The following is a 14,596-nucleotide window of genomic DNA, read 5'->3' on the forward strand; positions in this document are numbered from 1 at the left end:
ACTTAAGTGTTTTCCTTGCTGCAGGGTTTGAATAAGCAGAAATAGGGCTTAAATTGTATAAACTGCAGAATGTATATAAAATAAGCAAAGGTGAATGCCTAAGAAGGCAGATCAGGATTTTCTGTTCTCACTGTCTGAAAGAACAAGAATTCAGGGACATGTTGTGTTGATCTAATTAAAAGCTGAAAAAAAGACATAGTTTCATACCTTGCAGACTTATGCAATGAAACACACTGTCATGAGGATTGCTTTCAGCTAAGGACTGAACATGTGTTGGGTAGCAAAATCCCCTGTTACTACAGACAGAACTTACCAAACTTTGGAAAGGACAGAAAACATGTAGGCTTTTAGCTAAGCAGAACCTTTTGGAGACTGAGGAAGGATCAGACAGGAAATACTATAAATCTTCCCTAGGTATGGTGCTTATACCTTCCTCTGAAGGGTCTTTGCTTGATGCCCCACCAAGCAGAGCTGTGGCCAGAGCTGGAACAGTCTTCTCTCATTTTTGGGCAATGCAGAAATGGTAACACAGACGACATTAAAAGCCAAAATTATGTCCAAGCAATTTGTTTGTCTTTTCAGTTGGAAAAACTGTTGTTCTAGCTTACAGGATGAAGCGCTCCATTTTATTAATGTTTAAAAATTTATAAAGCCATTTATAACCTGAAAGAAATCCTATTTAGAGACAAAGAGGCTGAATGAGGAAAAAGAATATAACTTACCAACATTTATGCTAAAAATATGGGCAACTCTGTCTTGTGGGTGTAACCAACTGTGTTGATTTATTTTTTGTAAAAAGTACCTTTGCGTTTCGTATTCATAGAATCATAGAATGGTTCGGGTCAGAAGGGACCTTAAAGATCATCTAGTTCCAACCCTCCTGCCTTGGGCAGGGACCCCATATTGATTCTAGACACAACCCCGTGACGAAAACACGTAGTGCCCCCAGCTCCCTTTTACTTTGCTGAGATTGCTGAGTTACAGCAGTGTGGCAGCGTGAGCGCTTTGTAAAAGGTTCACTTCTCAACTACCTGCAGGGACAGGACATCGGGCTAAATAACACGGTCCCCCATTCAGCTGTCCTGAAAAGAAGACTTTCCAGGAAGCTGGGTTGCAGTGTTTCCAGATTAGATACTTTTATATACATACATACATACATATATATGTATATGAGTTTTGGAATACAGAGTGGAATATACAGAACAGTGAGGTTTGCATAATGCTGTCTCAGGAAAAAAATAATAAATTGGATCAAAGCTTAACATTGCAACCCTATGCCTGCTGCAGGTCTTCCAGAGAAAAAAAAACCCCACAGGTTCATGTATTAAACAGTGAGGTATCTCTTGGGCGTTCATCCTGTTTTCATGGTAAATTAACACATTCAGAGCTTTCCAGGACTTGGACAGGAGCCAGTTACTCAGATAAAGTCAAGAAGATAATGCTGCAGCAAAGGTTCTTCTGCCTTTATTTTGACAATTACCAGGGTAATTATTTTGTATGGGAGTTCAGCTCCCGTTTGACATACTGCGTGGCAGATGGTCAGGGTGCGCAGGGGCTGCAGGAGGCTCGGAACACAGGTTCAGACTCTGCATCTGGACTGGCGTTCCTCATAACGAGCCCAGCTGCTGGGCATGGGGCTTGAAACCAGCACCACGTTCACCACCCCCTCCTCCCTGTTACTCTCGGTGGACCGCAGCAGCCCTGCGAGACCAGGGGGCCACAGCGAACTGCGTTTCTTTGTAAACACCATGCCTAGACAGCTACCTTTCCTTAGCAGTTCTGCAGAGTCTTTGCTGGGTAGTGGCACAGAGGTTGGCGTTTCACTCTTTCAGGGATAACAGAGGAAACCTGCTGGGTGGACATATGTCACTGAAGCTAAAGCTTTTCTTAATTCCCAGTGTTACGTGGCCACCGAGCTGTGGGTTGGGCAAAGAGAGACTCGCTGAGCTTTTCCTTTTTGTCTCCTTTATGCCATAGTTGCTCGGTCTAGACAAGAGGGTTTAGGATTAATTCTTTTCCAGTTTTGGCAGTTGAATTTTATAGAGTCTGCAAGAGGAACACATGAAAGCTAATTTCATTTCCTTGTGTCTGCTCACTTAGTTAATGTCTAGTGGCAGATATTGCGCTGGCTGAAATGAGCTGCTATACGCTATCTGTTTTTAGTGATGATACATGAAACGAACAGAAAGCTGCTCAAGTTTTATAACCTGAACTGGAAGTGCTGATAGCAATAACGACAGGAAAAACAAGCAGACAAAAAGCCAGCATATATCTGGGCAAGTTAACTACATAAACATGACATGCAAATCACTAAAGGAATACAGATATGCAGCCCAAAAGTGTCATTTGGAGACAGACTATCCTTTTACCAGAGGCATATCTGAACCTAGCACCGAGGTCTTTTCTTAGCTTACAGCTGTCCTAGAGAAAGCAGCCGCATTCCGAAACTGCCAGAGGTTGAGGTCGAGAAATGAAGAAGCAGGGGATGTCTGAATGCTAAATAAATCAAGAAATGCAGTGCTTCAGCCTTGGATTTCATCAAAAACTCATCGGACAGCAGCCCGATTTTACTTCATCCCTGACTTGCCAGCCACAGAAACAAAGAAAAGGAGAGAAATCGCTCCACCTGGCAGGGGAAAAAAGATTTAAAAAACAAGAGCATGCTTCTAGGGGAAGAAGCAAGCTAACTTTGCACTGCCTTAAGCGTCTACTAGGAATGAGCATGCGTTTCATTGGTATTCTGCAGTCTGGAGAAATGAGGGCTTCTCTGCTCTGTGATGCAGCCAGTACGTGGTTGTCTGGTTTTCTCTTTATAGTAGAATATGGTGAAATGTATCGTTCTTGGCAAAGCTCAGAGGCAACTTGCTCATGGGTATGTCTGCTGGGCTTCAGATGGGTTTTCGCACCGCATCAGCTGTGGAGGAAATGCTATGCTCTCAAAAGTAACCCATTTGCATCTGTTATTTCTCAGACAGCCCAAGGGAAGCATGGAGGAACTGGGGGAAGGGCTTGGAAATCTGTTTCAGATGCCAAGAACGGTTTTTTTCTTTTCTGTTTGGATATTTTTTTTCTTCTTGAAATTCTGCCCATGGATGTGGTTTGTACCATATTGGAGTACAAAAGTGCACCAGTTGAATTTTTTCATTACTGACCAGGCAGAGTATTTATAAAGCATCATAGGCCAGCAACCAAAGATAATGCCAACATAGATATCTTTTAATCTTAAAACATATACATCAGAACTCAGCCATGGGCAAGAACATGAGTGGATGTGAATCAGCATAGCTTCATCAAAGTGAACGGAGCTGTACCGACTAGAATGGCGTGCACAAGATTTAAAATATCACTAACTGTAGTAACAGCCAGGCACCTTGTAAGAAGTAAGATGACATACAGAAAAATGAAATACCTAAGCCATTTTGAAGAATGAAGTGTTCCCTGAAGGTTTTTAGGAAGATTGAGAGAACTTCATCTTCCCTAAACTGCAGAAAACAAAGTGCATTTAGTCATGGGTCAGAAAGTCTAGCTAAATTGTTGACACAAGTATTCAGTAGAACCTGTCCAGAAACCACAAAAATGCTGTCAAGAAGAATAGGCTTCTGCATTAAATGATAAAAGAGACCGGCACAGGGAAGGATAAGACATCTCAGAGCTGGGCAGAGGAGGAGGCTTGGATGGATGTCTGGTGTTGTCTTTGCACAGTTTTTTGTTAGGTTCAAAATCAGTTTGGATGGCAGGAGAGATTCCACCACAGCACACCCCCACCCAACGCCCCCATCATCACCATTTATGACCCAGAGCTGCAGGCTCCTGAAGTGTCCCCTGCTTCAGCTACAGTCTGCCAGGATGCAAAGTCAGTGCAGAGACGGACAGGTCTGGTGTCCCACCAAGAGCTGAGCGCCTCCTGGCAGAACTGCAGCTTAAAAGGGCGTTCAGCGAGTTCCCCTTGAGACGGCATCTTGTAGCTCCTCTTCCTCCTATTTCACATATCTTTGCACCGTGTTACAAGCACTGATGACAGCCCAAAAATTAATCTGAAGATCTAGATTATATGCTATTGTTGCACTGGTTGATGAAAAGCGTCCTAAAAGGTAGTGGAGAATACAGGCTTAGCAAAATCGGCAGACTGAGTTGTTACTGGGTCCCGTCATGTCTCCCATCTCCTTCTGGCACATCATGAGCTTTTTCTCCAATCCATGGTGATCTGCAGCATAAGTGAGACAACACCTTGAGAACGTCCCTGCTCAGGACAGCGATGAACATAAATGAGCTGCAGCGTTCAGGCTTTGGTGCTTTCCCAAACCAGAGCCACAGGAGGCAGCTGTTCAGAGTGGACTGCTGTAACCTGGCTGTTGTTAAAGTACTTAGCTAACGAGAGACTGGAAGGCAACTGTTTCCACACTGTTAGCTGCATTCACTGGAATAAGTTTGTGCATTTACCAAGTCAACAGTTCATAACTGTAAGATAAATTCATCTCTGCAGTCTGCTTGTGTTTCCTTTACACATTCCCGGTTTTGTGGATTTACGGGATGTTTGAAGGGATTTATTTGGGACTGAAAATTAGAAATTAATTCATTCTTTGTTAATTGCAGATCTACAAATGCAAAGAGAAATGAGGACTTTCAGGCACAATTTCAAAACTCTGTCACAGCTCAAAACCGTAATTTTTAAATTTTTGAAATTTAGAATTTTGACTGATCATTGCAGATTGTACAGAAATAACATCTTGCAGCTCCTGTGTTCAGTCTGCACTCATTTAATAGAAGGCTTGCCCGAGTACAGTCTGTACAGTTAAGCCTTGAATTATTCTGGATAAAAAGCAAGATCCTTCTTCCTGACTCGTATTTTAGAAAAATGAAGCAATCGTTGCCAGGCTCTAGCAAGTTTCAGAAAGTGTCTTTGAGGAAAAGTGTTTGGTTGGTAGAAATGAGCAGGGAATTGGGACGTTTTTTCCAGATTTGACATTCACTTTCTATGTGGCTGGGACAGAGTAACGTCACTGCTGTGCCTCAACCGTCTGTAAAATGTGCATCGTGCTCATTGAGGACAAACTGTGAGCCACCATCAGGAAGGTCACAAGCTTTCTGATGGGGCTCTCGCCAGTAGCAAAGCTTCCACTGACTACAGTAGCCGCAAGTTGATGCTTCTCCCTCTTTTGCAGGCAGTTAGCAGCAGCGCCCTGATTTCTGACAGTCGGTGTGTTCGATCTGTCTGGCTAGAGTTGAAGGTATCACTGTCTGGAGGATTCAGCGTCTTTCCAGCGACTATAGCGGCAGCTTAAGTGACCAGTTCCAACTCTTAGCCGGCTAATATTACAGCAGACAAATCCCGTCCGTGATGTACCGTACTGTTGTTAATAGCAAGGGGAGAAGCTGGGATTTTTTCTAGAGTAGATTGAAATTACCAGGACATAAATTGCTGTGAAAATCTGAGTCATCCCAGCAACAAGTTCAGCAGAGGAGGCATTTTCAGCTGAGCTCTAACTAGTCTGCATTTTGGCAATAAAATGGGGAAGGTTGTCCTTTTGGGAAAAATGTTCAGGCAATACATAATCTGGACCAGAGCTGTTTAGTCGTATAATGGTGTTCTGTCGTGCACAGGAAGATGAGAAAAAGAGTTTATTTTGCTACACGGGAAAGGACAGGAAAGGAAAGGATAAAAACCTCCATTTTCGTCTTGGAAATTTGGATTTGAACAATAAAAAGAGATGCTACGGGATACACACCTGCTGATCTTTGGAAAAGCCAGCTTGCGTGAAGAGATAAACACAATATTTTTTTGAACTTGAACAGAACAACCTCATTTTCTCCATTATACTGGAGTAAAGAAAATCCAGACACAGTGACTCAAAACTCATCCCTTCTTAAAGATAAGGGAACTGATTTGCAAACGGTGATACTTGATGCTCGACACTTGGTATTTGAAGCTATTAGTACTCTTCCCATGAGTAGGGACAGTTGCCTCTAAAATTTAAGTATCAAACTCTGTAGTTTAGCAAAATCTGTTTGGTTGGGGTTTTGTTTAAGGGAGTACTAAAACAAGAATCCTGTGATTAAACTGGACTAATTGAGCCCCTAGGATCTTTTTTATTTGATGTGCCTGAATCTCCTTCAGCTTGTTTTACTATTCTTTTGATCAGCTCCCCAGATTTAGCGAGGAGCATGATTACAGAACACGTGTTACAGTTCCTCTCATGTGGATCTTGCACTTCCTTGAGCTGTCTGTTAAATCCAGCTGCTGTCTCTTGACTGTAAACTCTTTGGCAGGGAAAGTGGTCGTTTGACTTTGTACTTCCCAGCACAATTATGCAAAACCTCTCAGTGTTCCTCTGTAGGCCCTTCTCCCTTTATTGGTAGGGACATGCCTAGTTCAGCGTGGCAGCCTTATTGGTCAGATGGATAGTTATTTGCAAATAGGTAGGAAGAAGCTTGTAAATCAGCCATCATTGTCCTAGGCAAGTGTTAAAGTCATGGCTGATTGCAAGACACCTATTTTACTGATGCTTTCCATTGAAAGTACCTGTTTTCAGTTGTTGGTAATTGTTCCACAGTTTAGCTGTTCAGGCTGTAATATTACATGCTCAGTGTCTGTCTCTGGGTACATTTTTAAAAGTCAGAAATGGACCTATCTTGTTCACCCTGAGCTAAGAGCAAGATGAGGATGGTACGTTATTTCGCTTATGTTCCAGCACAGCTTTTTATTTTGAATCTCACAGGCTTGTAGGCTGGCAGCTTCGCCGGTGTGTGTATCCAGTGATTTCAGTAGTGCAAAGGCTGGACATGAGCACAAGCTCTGTTTGCAGATGTGGAAAGTCTGAGGCACAGTCTTTCTCTTCAAGGGCTTTGCTAGATCAAATAAATACCCTTCCCCCTCCTTTTCATCTACCTGTAGCCTCTGCCAGGAGCATGAGAACTGTAGTATCATCTGTCCTTGGTGGCATATAGATTTGGAAGCACTGAGAGCTGCCTCTTGATTCTAATCAGGTTTTAAAATTAACCTTGCATCCTATACTGGACCAGCTCTTGTCTCACTCAATCTCTGTGCTAACTAGGAGACCAAACTTTCAAATAATATCTAGTTCCTGGGATGCAGCTGTGTCAAATCACTGTGATGGTGTGGTAAGAACCTGCCCTCTTTGATAAGTTGTTAGGGGTCTGGGAGCTTTTCCTAATGTCGCAGCCCCACAGCATGTTCAAAAGGCAAGTGGAGCCAAGAGTATTTTTAAATGCTTATGGCACAGTGTTTGTGGTAGAGCTTCTCAGAGGCCATAATTGCAAAGCAGGGAGAACATAATCATCAGCTTCTTGGAAAATATATACAGAGCCTGTAATTTTATCAGCATCACAATTTTTGTTCTTTGAGTATCTTTGTTTTGATGTGTACCAGAGTAGTAAGCCGCAGGAGGGAAGCTGTTTATGGATTCTCTGCCCAGATGCTGGTAAGTTAGGGGCTATCCCTCTTGTTGTGAAAAGCAGCTGAACTAAATGATTCTGGGCAGCAATGGAACATAATTCTTTCTCTTTCATAAGCACTTTTCAATCATGGATGTTTTCTTCAGCAATGAGGCACAACTGGACTAAATTCTCTCTTGTGTGTCTTTGCCTTCCACTCAGTCTTTCTACAAATTTTTGCTAATCTTAATTACAGTGGTGCAGTACTGACAGAGGAGAGTCTGCTCCAGATCCTCAGCCTGGAGACTGTTGGATGTGGAGACTCTGAAATCCAAATTCACTTTCTGTGAACAGTCATAGGGAGACATATCTAACTGGGAGATTCACGGGTATTGCCAGCCTGTCACGTCTCATGATGTTAGTAAGTGTGACCCACACCATCTCCTCTCATCTAGTGTAGGTGCTGCCCTCGGACCACAGCCCCTTCGTGTTTAGATTGCCAGTTGGGCCACAGTATGTAGGAAGGGAGTTTTAGAGTTTTCCCTGCTGAGTGCGGATCAATGTACGCCTCATCTAAATGAACTCTGAGAAAAATACCTTCAACACTTGGTTTCCCAGCAGGCTACCCATAAACGTGTACATTCTCTTCTAATCGGAGGCTGGTTTGTTGTTCATCTCTCGATGCTTTGACAGATAGCGTTCAAAGAGCACAGAAAGTATTGGAGCACAGTGCCTGATTCCTGCTGGGGACTACCTACAAGCCGTGTGAGCCAGTGAGGTGGCACTGTGCGTACGTCGGCACAGGCTGCCCTGCACTTCACTTCTGGACCTCTGCTGAGGAGTCACCAGAGGACAGGGTGGGGGTAAGGTCTGTAAGACTTCCAGGGCTTCAGACACAAGCCATTTTTATCTTTGGCCAATGTGGGTTTTGTGGACCAAACCCAGTATTGCCTGTAAGGCTTAATTTTTCCACTATGGTTTACTTCACGTGGATATGACAAATGCTGAGGAACTTCAGCTTAGTCCTGATCAAAATACTAACTTGCAGGCCCTGCCCAGCAAACGTGGGCAAACCAATGTCCCATCGGAAGAGAATGCACACATTTCAGACTGGCAGGTCAGCGCAAGGGTTATGAGGGAGTCTGTCAAGACATTATCTCGTGGGATGTTTAGTGAGTGTGAATAGAAAGCAGTCCTGTTTCTGCCACAGACTAAAATGTTCTCTTTCCTGAATGAGAGCATGAGCAGGCTTGATCTTTCATTTAACGTGCAGCACAACTGAAGTGCATATATATACATTCCTACCACACCTCCACCCCCACACAAGATGTACATACACATTCAGGAACACAGAGACCTTTCTGGTGAGTCATGGTGTTCCGGCTGTCTCTGTCATAGGCAGCTGCATCATCTAATTCCTTTCATTGTGGCACTTTCATCAAGTGCCATCGCAGAAGTTTACCATTTTCTTGTCATAGCTCTGTTCCCTTGGCAGGCAGTTCCAGAGATTCCCTGCTCTGATAGTTTCAAATTTCCCTCTAGATTCCAGCTTAAAATAATTCACAGTCAGTTTACATTCTTTGTTTATGAGCCAAAGTTTCTCTTTAGCCTAAATAGTTCCTGTCCCTCTCTGGTACTCACCCTCTGATGTTTAAAGTCTGATTTCTCAAAGGAAACAAAGCTCGTGCAGTCATGCTGTCTGGCTGGCAGTCTCAGCCTTGCTCAACTCATTTGTAACTTGTTGGCCCATTTCAGCCAGCTCTGGCAAGGGAGCAGTGGTTAGAAACACAGGCAGTCCCTCCACCTTGAGTGATAGTTGCTGAGTGGATACGAAACAGAGACTCGGAAAACAGTCTCGTTGGGGGAAAGGCCGTGATAACTCGGCCCCTTCTGCACAATCAGAGACAACAAACAGCTGGCCAGTTGTGTATTGGCTTCTATTTGCCCAGTCTAGCAGACCTGGGAGAAAACTTGGGATACATTGCTGGCAAGAGGGGATAGGGCTTGCTGAGGAATACAGGATGGAGGGATTAATCAGTTTAAAGCCTTAATCTGTAGGAAACAAGGCTCCGTTAGTTTGTGGAACACTCGGTTATAGAGGGCAGTCGCGATTTAAATATGTGCAAGGGTATATTCCAGGATAGGGAGAAACAGGTCATCGGGAAAAACATGGATTGGTGCAGTTCTTCCTTGTGCCAGATGACCCACAGAATACATCCACATCATTCAACTCACTTCAGCCCTTAGCATAGGACATAAATGATACATAGGTCTCCTGCTGGCCCCTCTACACAGGGGCACGTTTCACCCAGTGAGACAAAGAGGATAATTGAGATGATTGGTCCTTTACATATCTGCTCGCCAGGTCCATGGGCCATGAGACTCATAAACTGTCAGACTTCCCGGCTGCAAATCAACCCTTAGGCACTTGATCAAAGGCACCCTCTCAACTTTTCACCTTGCTTTGGCTCCATTTTTAAGCTACAGGCCCCCAGTCCACAGTGCTGAGGTCTTGTCATGACCCCTAAGTCAGCATTTTCAGAGCAGATGCATCCCTGCAGCCATTGCTAAGAGGTGCCGGTGATCCATTGCTGAGCGAGATGCACGCAGAAAGTGCTAGGAAAGCTTTCTGTTCTGCCCAGTTGTGTCTGGCCTGAAGCCGTCTGGGAGCCAGATCTGACTGCACATCTGACGTGTGTTTCTGTAACTGATGTGGCACCTGTCTTGTATAGTACTGGGGTAGATTTTGAAACAAATAGTGTAGTGAGAGAAAGCAGAAGCATAAAACTCTAAAGGCATTTGCCTTCGTGTTTGAGTGTACATTGGTTTATTTGGACAGATTAAGCAGATAGGGGAGAGAAGGACAGAAGTCGTTTTGCCTACTGGAGATGCCCTTCTGAAGGTGACCTACCAGTTGTGGAGTTTTCTGGTGCTGCCATCACCCTTATTGCTGAGCATGCCATCATCACAGATCTTTACCTATTAAAGCGAGAGAGCACTTAACATCCTAATGGTTTGAGTGATGGAGTGTTTATATTATATGTAATGAGGGGAACCCATGAAACAGCTTGCTGTGAAGAAATTCTTCACATTAGCTGCAAAGTGTGGCCCTCTGAAAATTTCTTCTTGGAGTTTACTGGGCCTAAGTCAAGAGTGCACTCCAGGTGCTTAGAGCTAGAGGATTCAAGTTGTTATCTAAAATGTGACATTATCCCCACTGCAGGAGCCAAGAGCTGCGCAATACAATATCCCTGCAAGGGAGCAAATAGTCTTTTCCTAGTTTGGAGAGGTGAGGTGCAGAGGGAATGATTTGTCTCAGATTTATCGGGGAGCCTGGGGCAGTTCAGGGACCTGAAGCCAGGAGGCAGAAACTGCACAGGATTCTTCTTCCTCCCAATGACCACTTCAGCTGGTTTGCAGCTGCTTTGTGTTCCTGGAGTGGTAAGAAGCCACACTAAGGTACCCTGGTGTATCTCTCCCCCTCTCTTATCCATCGGAATAAAGACTTCATATTTAACCCAGAGAAAGAATAAGCTGCATGGGTGGTACTCTTTGAGTAAGTAAAAGCTCCTGGTGCAACGAAGGCAGGTGCGGCCTTGACCAGAAATGGCTTCTCACACACCTGAAAAGCCTAATTAGCACAAGTGAGCACAGTCCCCTGCCCTTGCTCATAACGAAGTCTTGAAGCAGTGTCACTCAGGTGTGTGCCCGGCACCCACTTGTTCCTGCCTACTGGTAACAGCCATCCAGCAGCACATCGTTCCCTGTGAGGACAGTCATTGGTGGCACCTGAGTTCTGCCAGCTGGAGGGACTGCTTCGACACGGAGCTCAAGATGGGGGTCAGTCATAGGGCGACTCGGCCTTCCCTTTGCAGAATTCACCTCTAGGCACTGTCATATACCTGCAGTGCATCTGTGGCTACAGTAACAGAAAAACTGTAGGCTCCTGGCATCTGGAAGGGAGACTGGCACCATCAAGGGAAAGTTCTGCCAGAAACAAAGAGCCCAGGAGAGAAGCACAGTGCTGCTAGCACCAGAAAGTTGTTGTGACCAACTATGTGGCCAGCACCAGAAATCAAGAAGCAATGATTGCAGCTGTATGTTTCCAGATGCTGTTGTATTCTGCATGGCCTTTTACTGAAAGATAGTAAAGAGAGAGAGCAGTAGATTGCTCTGACTTCAGTTTAATTAATTTTGTCAGTCCCCTTTCACAGGATGCTGTGAGGCCTGTTGTATGAAGGTAGTTGCTGTTATGGCTGCACGGCAGGAGAAAGGGCAAAATAACTCAGGATTTCAACCTGTGCTTGAGCTGGCTGGATCTGGGATTTCTGCATCAAAGGCTGGAGTGCCGAGCTGTGGGAATGAGGGTTTCCATCTTCTCCTTGTGGCCAGTTTAGCGGAAACACTGGCCATCACTCGACAGCTGAGGACAGGCTGTGCAAGGACTATGTCCAGGAAAGCAAGGAGTTCTTTGAGCTTTTCAGGGAAAAGCCACCTCTCATATCTCCCGGTGTAAAAACTTGCCCCTTTGTATTTCACCACCGCTTTGTGAGACAGAAAAAAGAGCAGCATAGTACATTTACATATGCTGTGTTAACACACTAAGCATGGAGGTTGGTGTGGTTTACTTTCTCGCATTTCAATATAAGAATCAGATAAAGGAGTCACAGCAGGAGGAAAAATTACCCTGTCTCCCTTGTCCTGCAGCCTGGTGGAGTATGTGTATGGTATATAGTAAGTCACCTCCGATTCCTTTTAGGTTAGGATTTTAAACAAGAAGATCGATTTTAGTGATATTCAGTCCCGGTGTGGTTCCAGAGATAACATCAAACATTCTGCAGGGGGAGGAAATGTAAGTAGCACAGACACCCTGTGAACAGGCATCTCCGCTGTGGTGACCCACCTTGCACAGCTAGACCCCTCTGTCTCCCTTCCTCTGAGCACTACTTCCCTTCTTGCTGCTGTTTCACGCCTGAGTCTGGTCTGGTAGTCGTGTGAGCCCTGTGTATGCAGCGGTGGCCTCCTGATCCTTCTCCACAGAGCACGTATTTCCAGAAAGTGGATGGGAAAAGGAAACGAGAAAAGAAGGGTTATCTCTAAACGCCCGAGGGTGCTGACAGTGAAAGTCCCGTGTGAGCAAAAATGGTTCAGTGCCTTTCATGGGAGTGGCCCAAGAAAGTAAGTTCCAGAAAGAGTCCAGCTCACAGCGAGACTCCAGCCTCACAGTTGGGCATCTTCCACTGCATCAGTCCTTCCTCAGCTAACCTGAGAGGAAGAAGAAGAGAAATAAAATGTAAGGACAAAGAAAGCTCAGAGAGAGAGTTTGATCAGCCAGCGTGCTAAGTGCTAATGCCACGGCATTATTCCAGTGTAACAAACCGATGTTGCTCAGGGTTTGACCCGACACCCCTTAGTTCTAGCAGTCGTGCTGGAATAGCTTAAGGTGGCTCTGACCCCTCTGATGGAAATGATCTCCCCTCAGATGGAAGAGCTGATGGCGTGGGCACGTCTGATCCAAACAGACTCGGTACATCCACCAGTGCTGGCTTAAGTCACTGCTGGTGATGTGAGCAAACCAGTGGCATTGCAGTCACCCTGGAGCTCTCATCTGGCCTGGAGGGGCTGCAGCTTCCTAAGACCTGCTAACGCAGTACTGTGATTTTGGGCTGCATCTGGGAGCGAGTCGGGAGCGCAGCGAGGCAGGAGTGTCGCTCCGTGGCTATTCCCGAGCCGGGCTCAGCGCGGCCGGCAGCGGGGCACAGAGCAGCCGGAGGAGGGGGGTGGCCGTGTTGCTGCCTGGCTGAGCAGGGCCATGCCACCGCCATCGGTGAGCACCGCCGCGCCGGCTGCTTCCACGCCAGCCAGCTCAGGTACAGCTGCAGCAGGTGCGTCTGTAGATTCATCAGACTCTCCATAGTGGATTGAGCTGAAATGCACGCCATATTTAGACGCAGAAAAATACGAAACAGATGGTAGAGAAAAAAATAAAAACAGTCCCTGAAATATTCCTGGTTGCCAGGATGCACATTCAAGAGCAGAAGCAAACGGGATGGGTCCTGCTGCATGCAGGGCTGCAGAGCATCCACCCTCAGAGGAGGCTCAGAAACATTTTAGGAAGAACCCACAAGCTGATCTGCTTTGTCCTCCTCTTCATTTTGCTATTAGTAAAGCTTAACCCAGCTCTGTCATTTCCCTAGGAGGGAAGGAAGCTTGCTGTATTAATCCAGGTGTTTCCTCCTTTGTGGCATGGTGTGTTTTCTACTAACCAGCTCTGCTTTTCCAGTGGTTGGTAGAGGCTTGGGCTCTTCCTCCGCGGGGCTTGGCTTGTTGTTTATTTCTTTTCATTCCTGTAATTTGTGTGTGTGGTTTTGACAGGTACAAATCGTAACCAAGAAGATTGACTTGAGTCATGTGACTTCTAAGTGTGGTTCGCTCAAGAACATCCACCACAAGCCAGGTATTGTAGGTGTTTCTGGGGTGTGGGGCAAAGCAAAGACCTAGTCCTGTCATGTGAAGGAGAAATGATGGATCGTGCCACTCTCTTGTATAGTCCAAGAGAAAGTAAATACACTTTGGTAATAAAAATAATAGTCTTAACTCTACTTAACTAAATATATAAAGACATAAAGGTACAGGACCGCCTAGTTTAGAGAGTCGATAAAGAAATAATGCAGAAGGATGCTGCTGTGGCATAATGTCAGTTTGATAAGATACTGAAATGCAGCCTGAAGTCAACAAAATACTTAAGTATGTGCTTCAATCCCATGAAAATCAGTAGGGCTGCAGCATATGCTTAGAGTTTGAATATGTGTTGAAGATTTTAAATTTCACTGAACATGCAGCATGGTATTTTGCACTTCTTCAAAACCATTAGATCTCAACTAAAAGGGAAGTAGCGTGAGCACACCCGTCTGCATCAGGTCAGACTTTCTCCTGAGCTGTTCCAGCCTCTTAATCTGTATTTCCTTTTTCTGTGTAGGAGGTGGGCGTGTGAAAATTGAGAGCGTGAAACTGGATTTCAAAGAAAAAGCTCAGGCTAAAGTTGGTTCACTGGAAAATGCCCACCATGTACCCGGCGGTGGTAACGTCAAGGTAAGGGGACAGCTGTCAGAGAAAAGGCTACCACTGTGTGCCTGGCCCAGTGAAATTATTAGAGCTGTGAATTCAGTGATGGCTCTGAATTAAATAGGAAACATCTTTTTGT

General features: G+C 45.1%; 1 protein-coding gene across 10 annotated transcripts in view; it reads left to right on the forward strand.

Moving 5' to 3' along the window:
- MAP2 (microtubule associated protein 2) overlaps positions 1 to 14,596 on the forward strand; it is a 226,463-nt gene that overhangs the window by 207,100 nt on the left and 4,767 nt on the right. For all 10 annotated transcript variants that reach the window (XM_054209170.1, XM_054209177.1, XM_054209178.1 and 7 more), the window contains 3 exons: positions 12,152 to 12,244; positions 13,768 to 13,849; positions 14,372 to 14,484. In XM_054209170.1, coding sequence (XP_054065145.1) covers positions 12,152 to 12,244; positions 13,768 to 13,849; positions 14,372 to 14,484 — 288 coding nt within the window. The remainder of the gene's footprint in view (positions 1 to 12,151; positions 12,245 to 13,767; positions 13,850 to 14,371; positions 14,485 to 14,596) is intronic.

Source organism: Rissa tridactyla, chromosome 7, assembly GCF_028500815.1.
Source record: "Rissa tridactyla isolate bRisTri1 chromosome 7, bRisTri1.patW.cur.20221130, whole genome shotgun sequence".
NCBI classification, from domain to species: domain Eukaryota; kingdom Metazoa; phylum Chordata; class Aves; order Charadriiformes; family Laridae; genus Rissa; species Rissa tridactyla.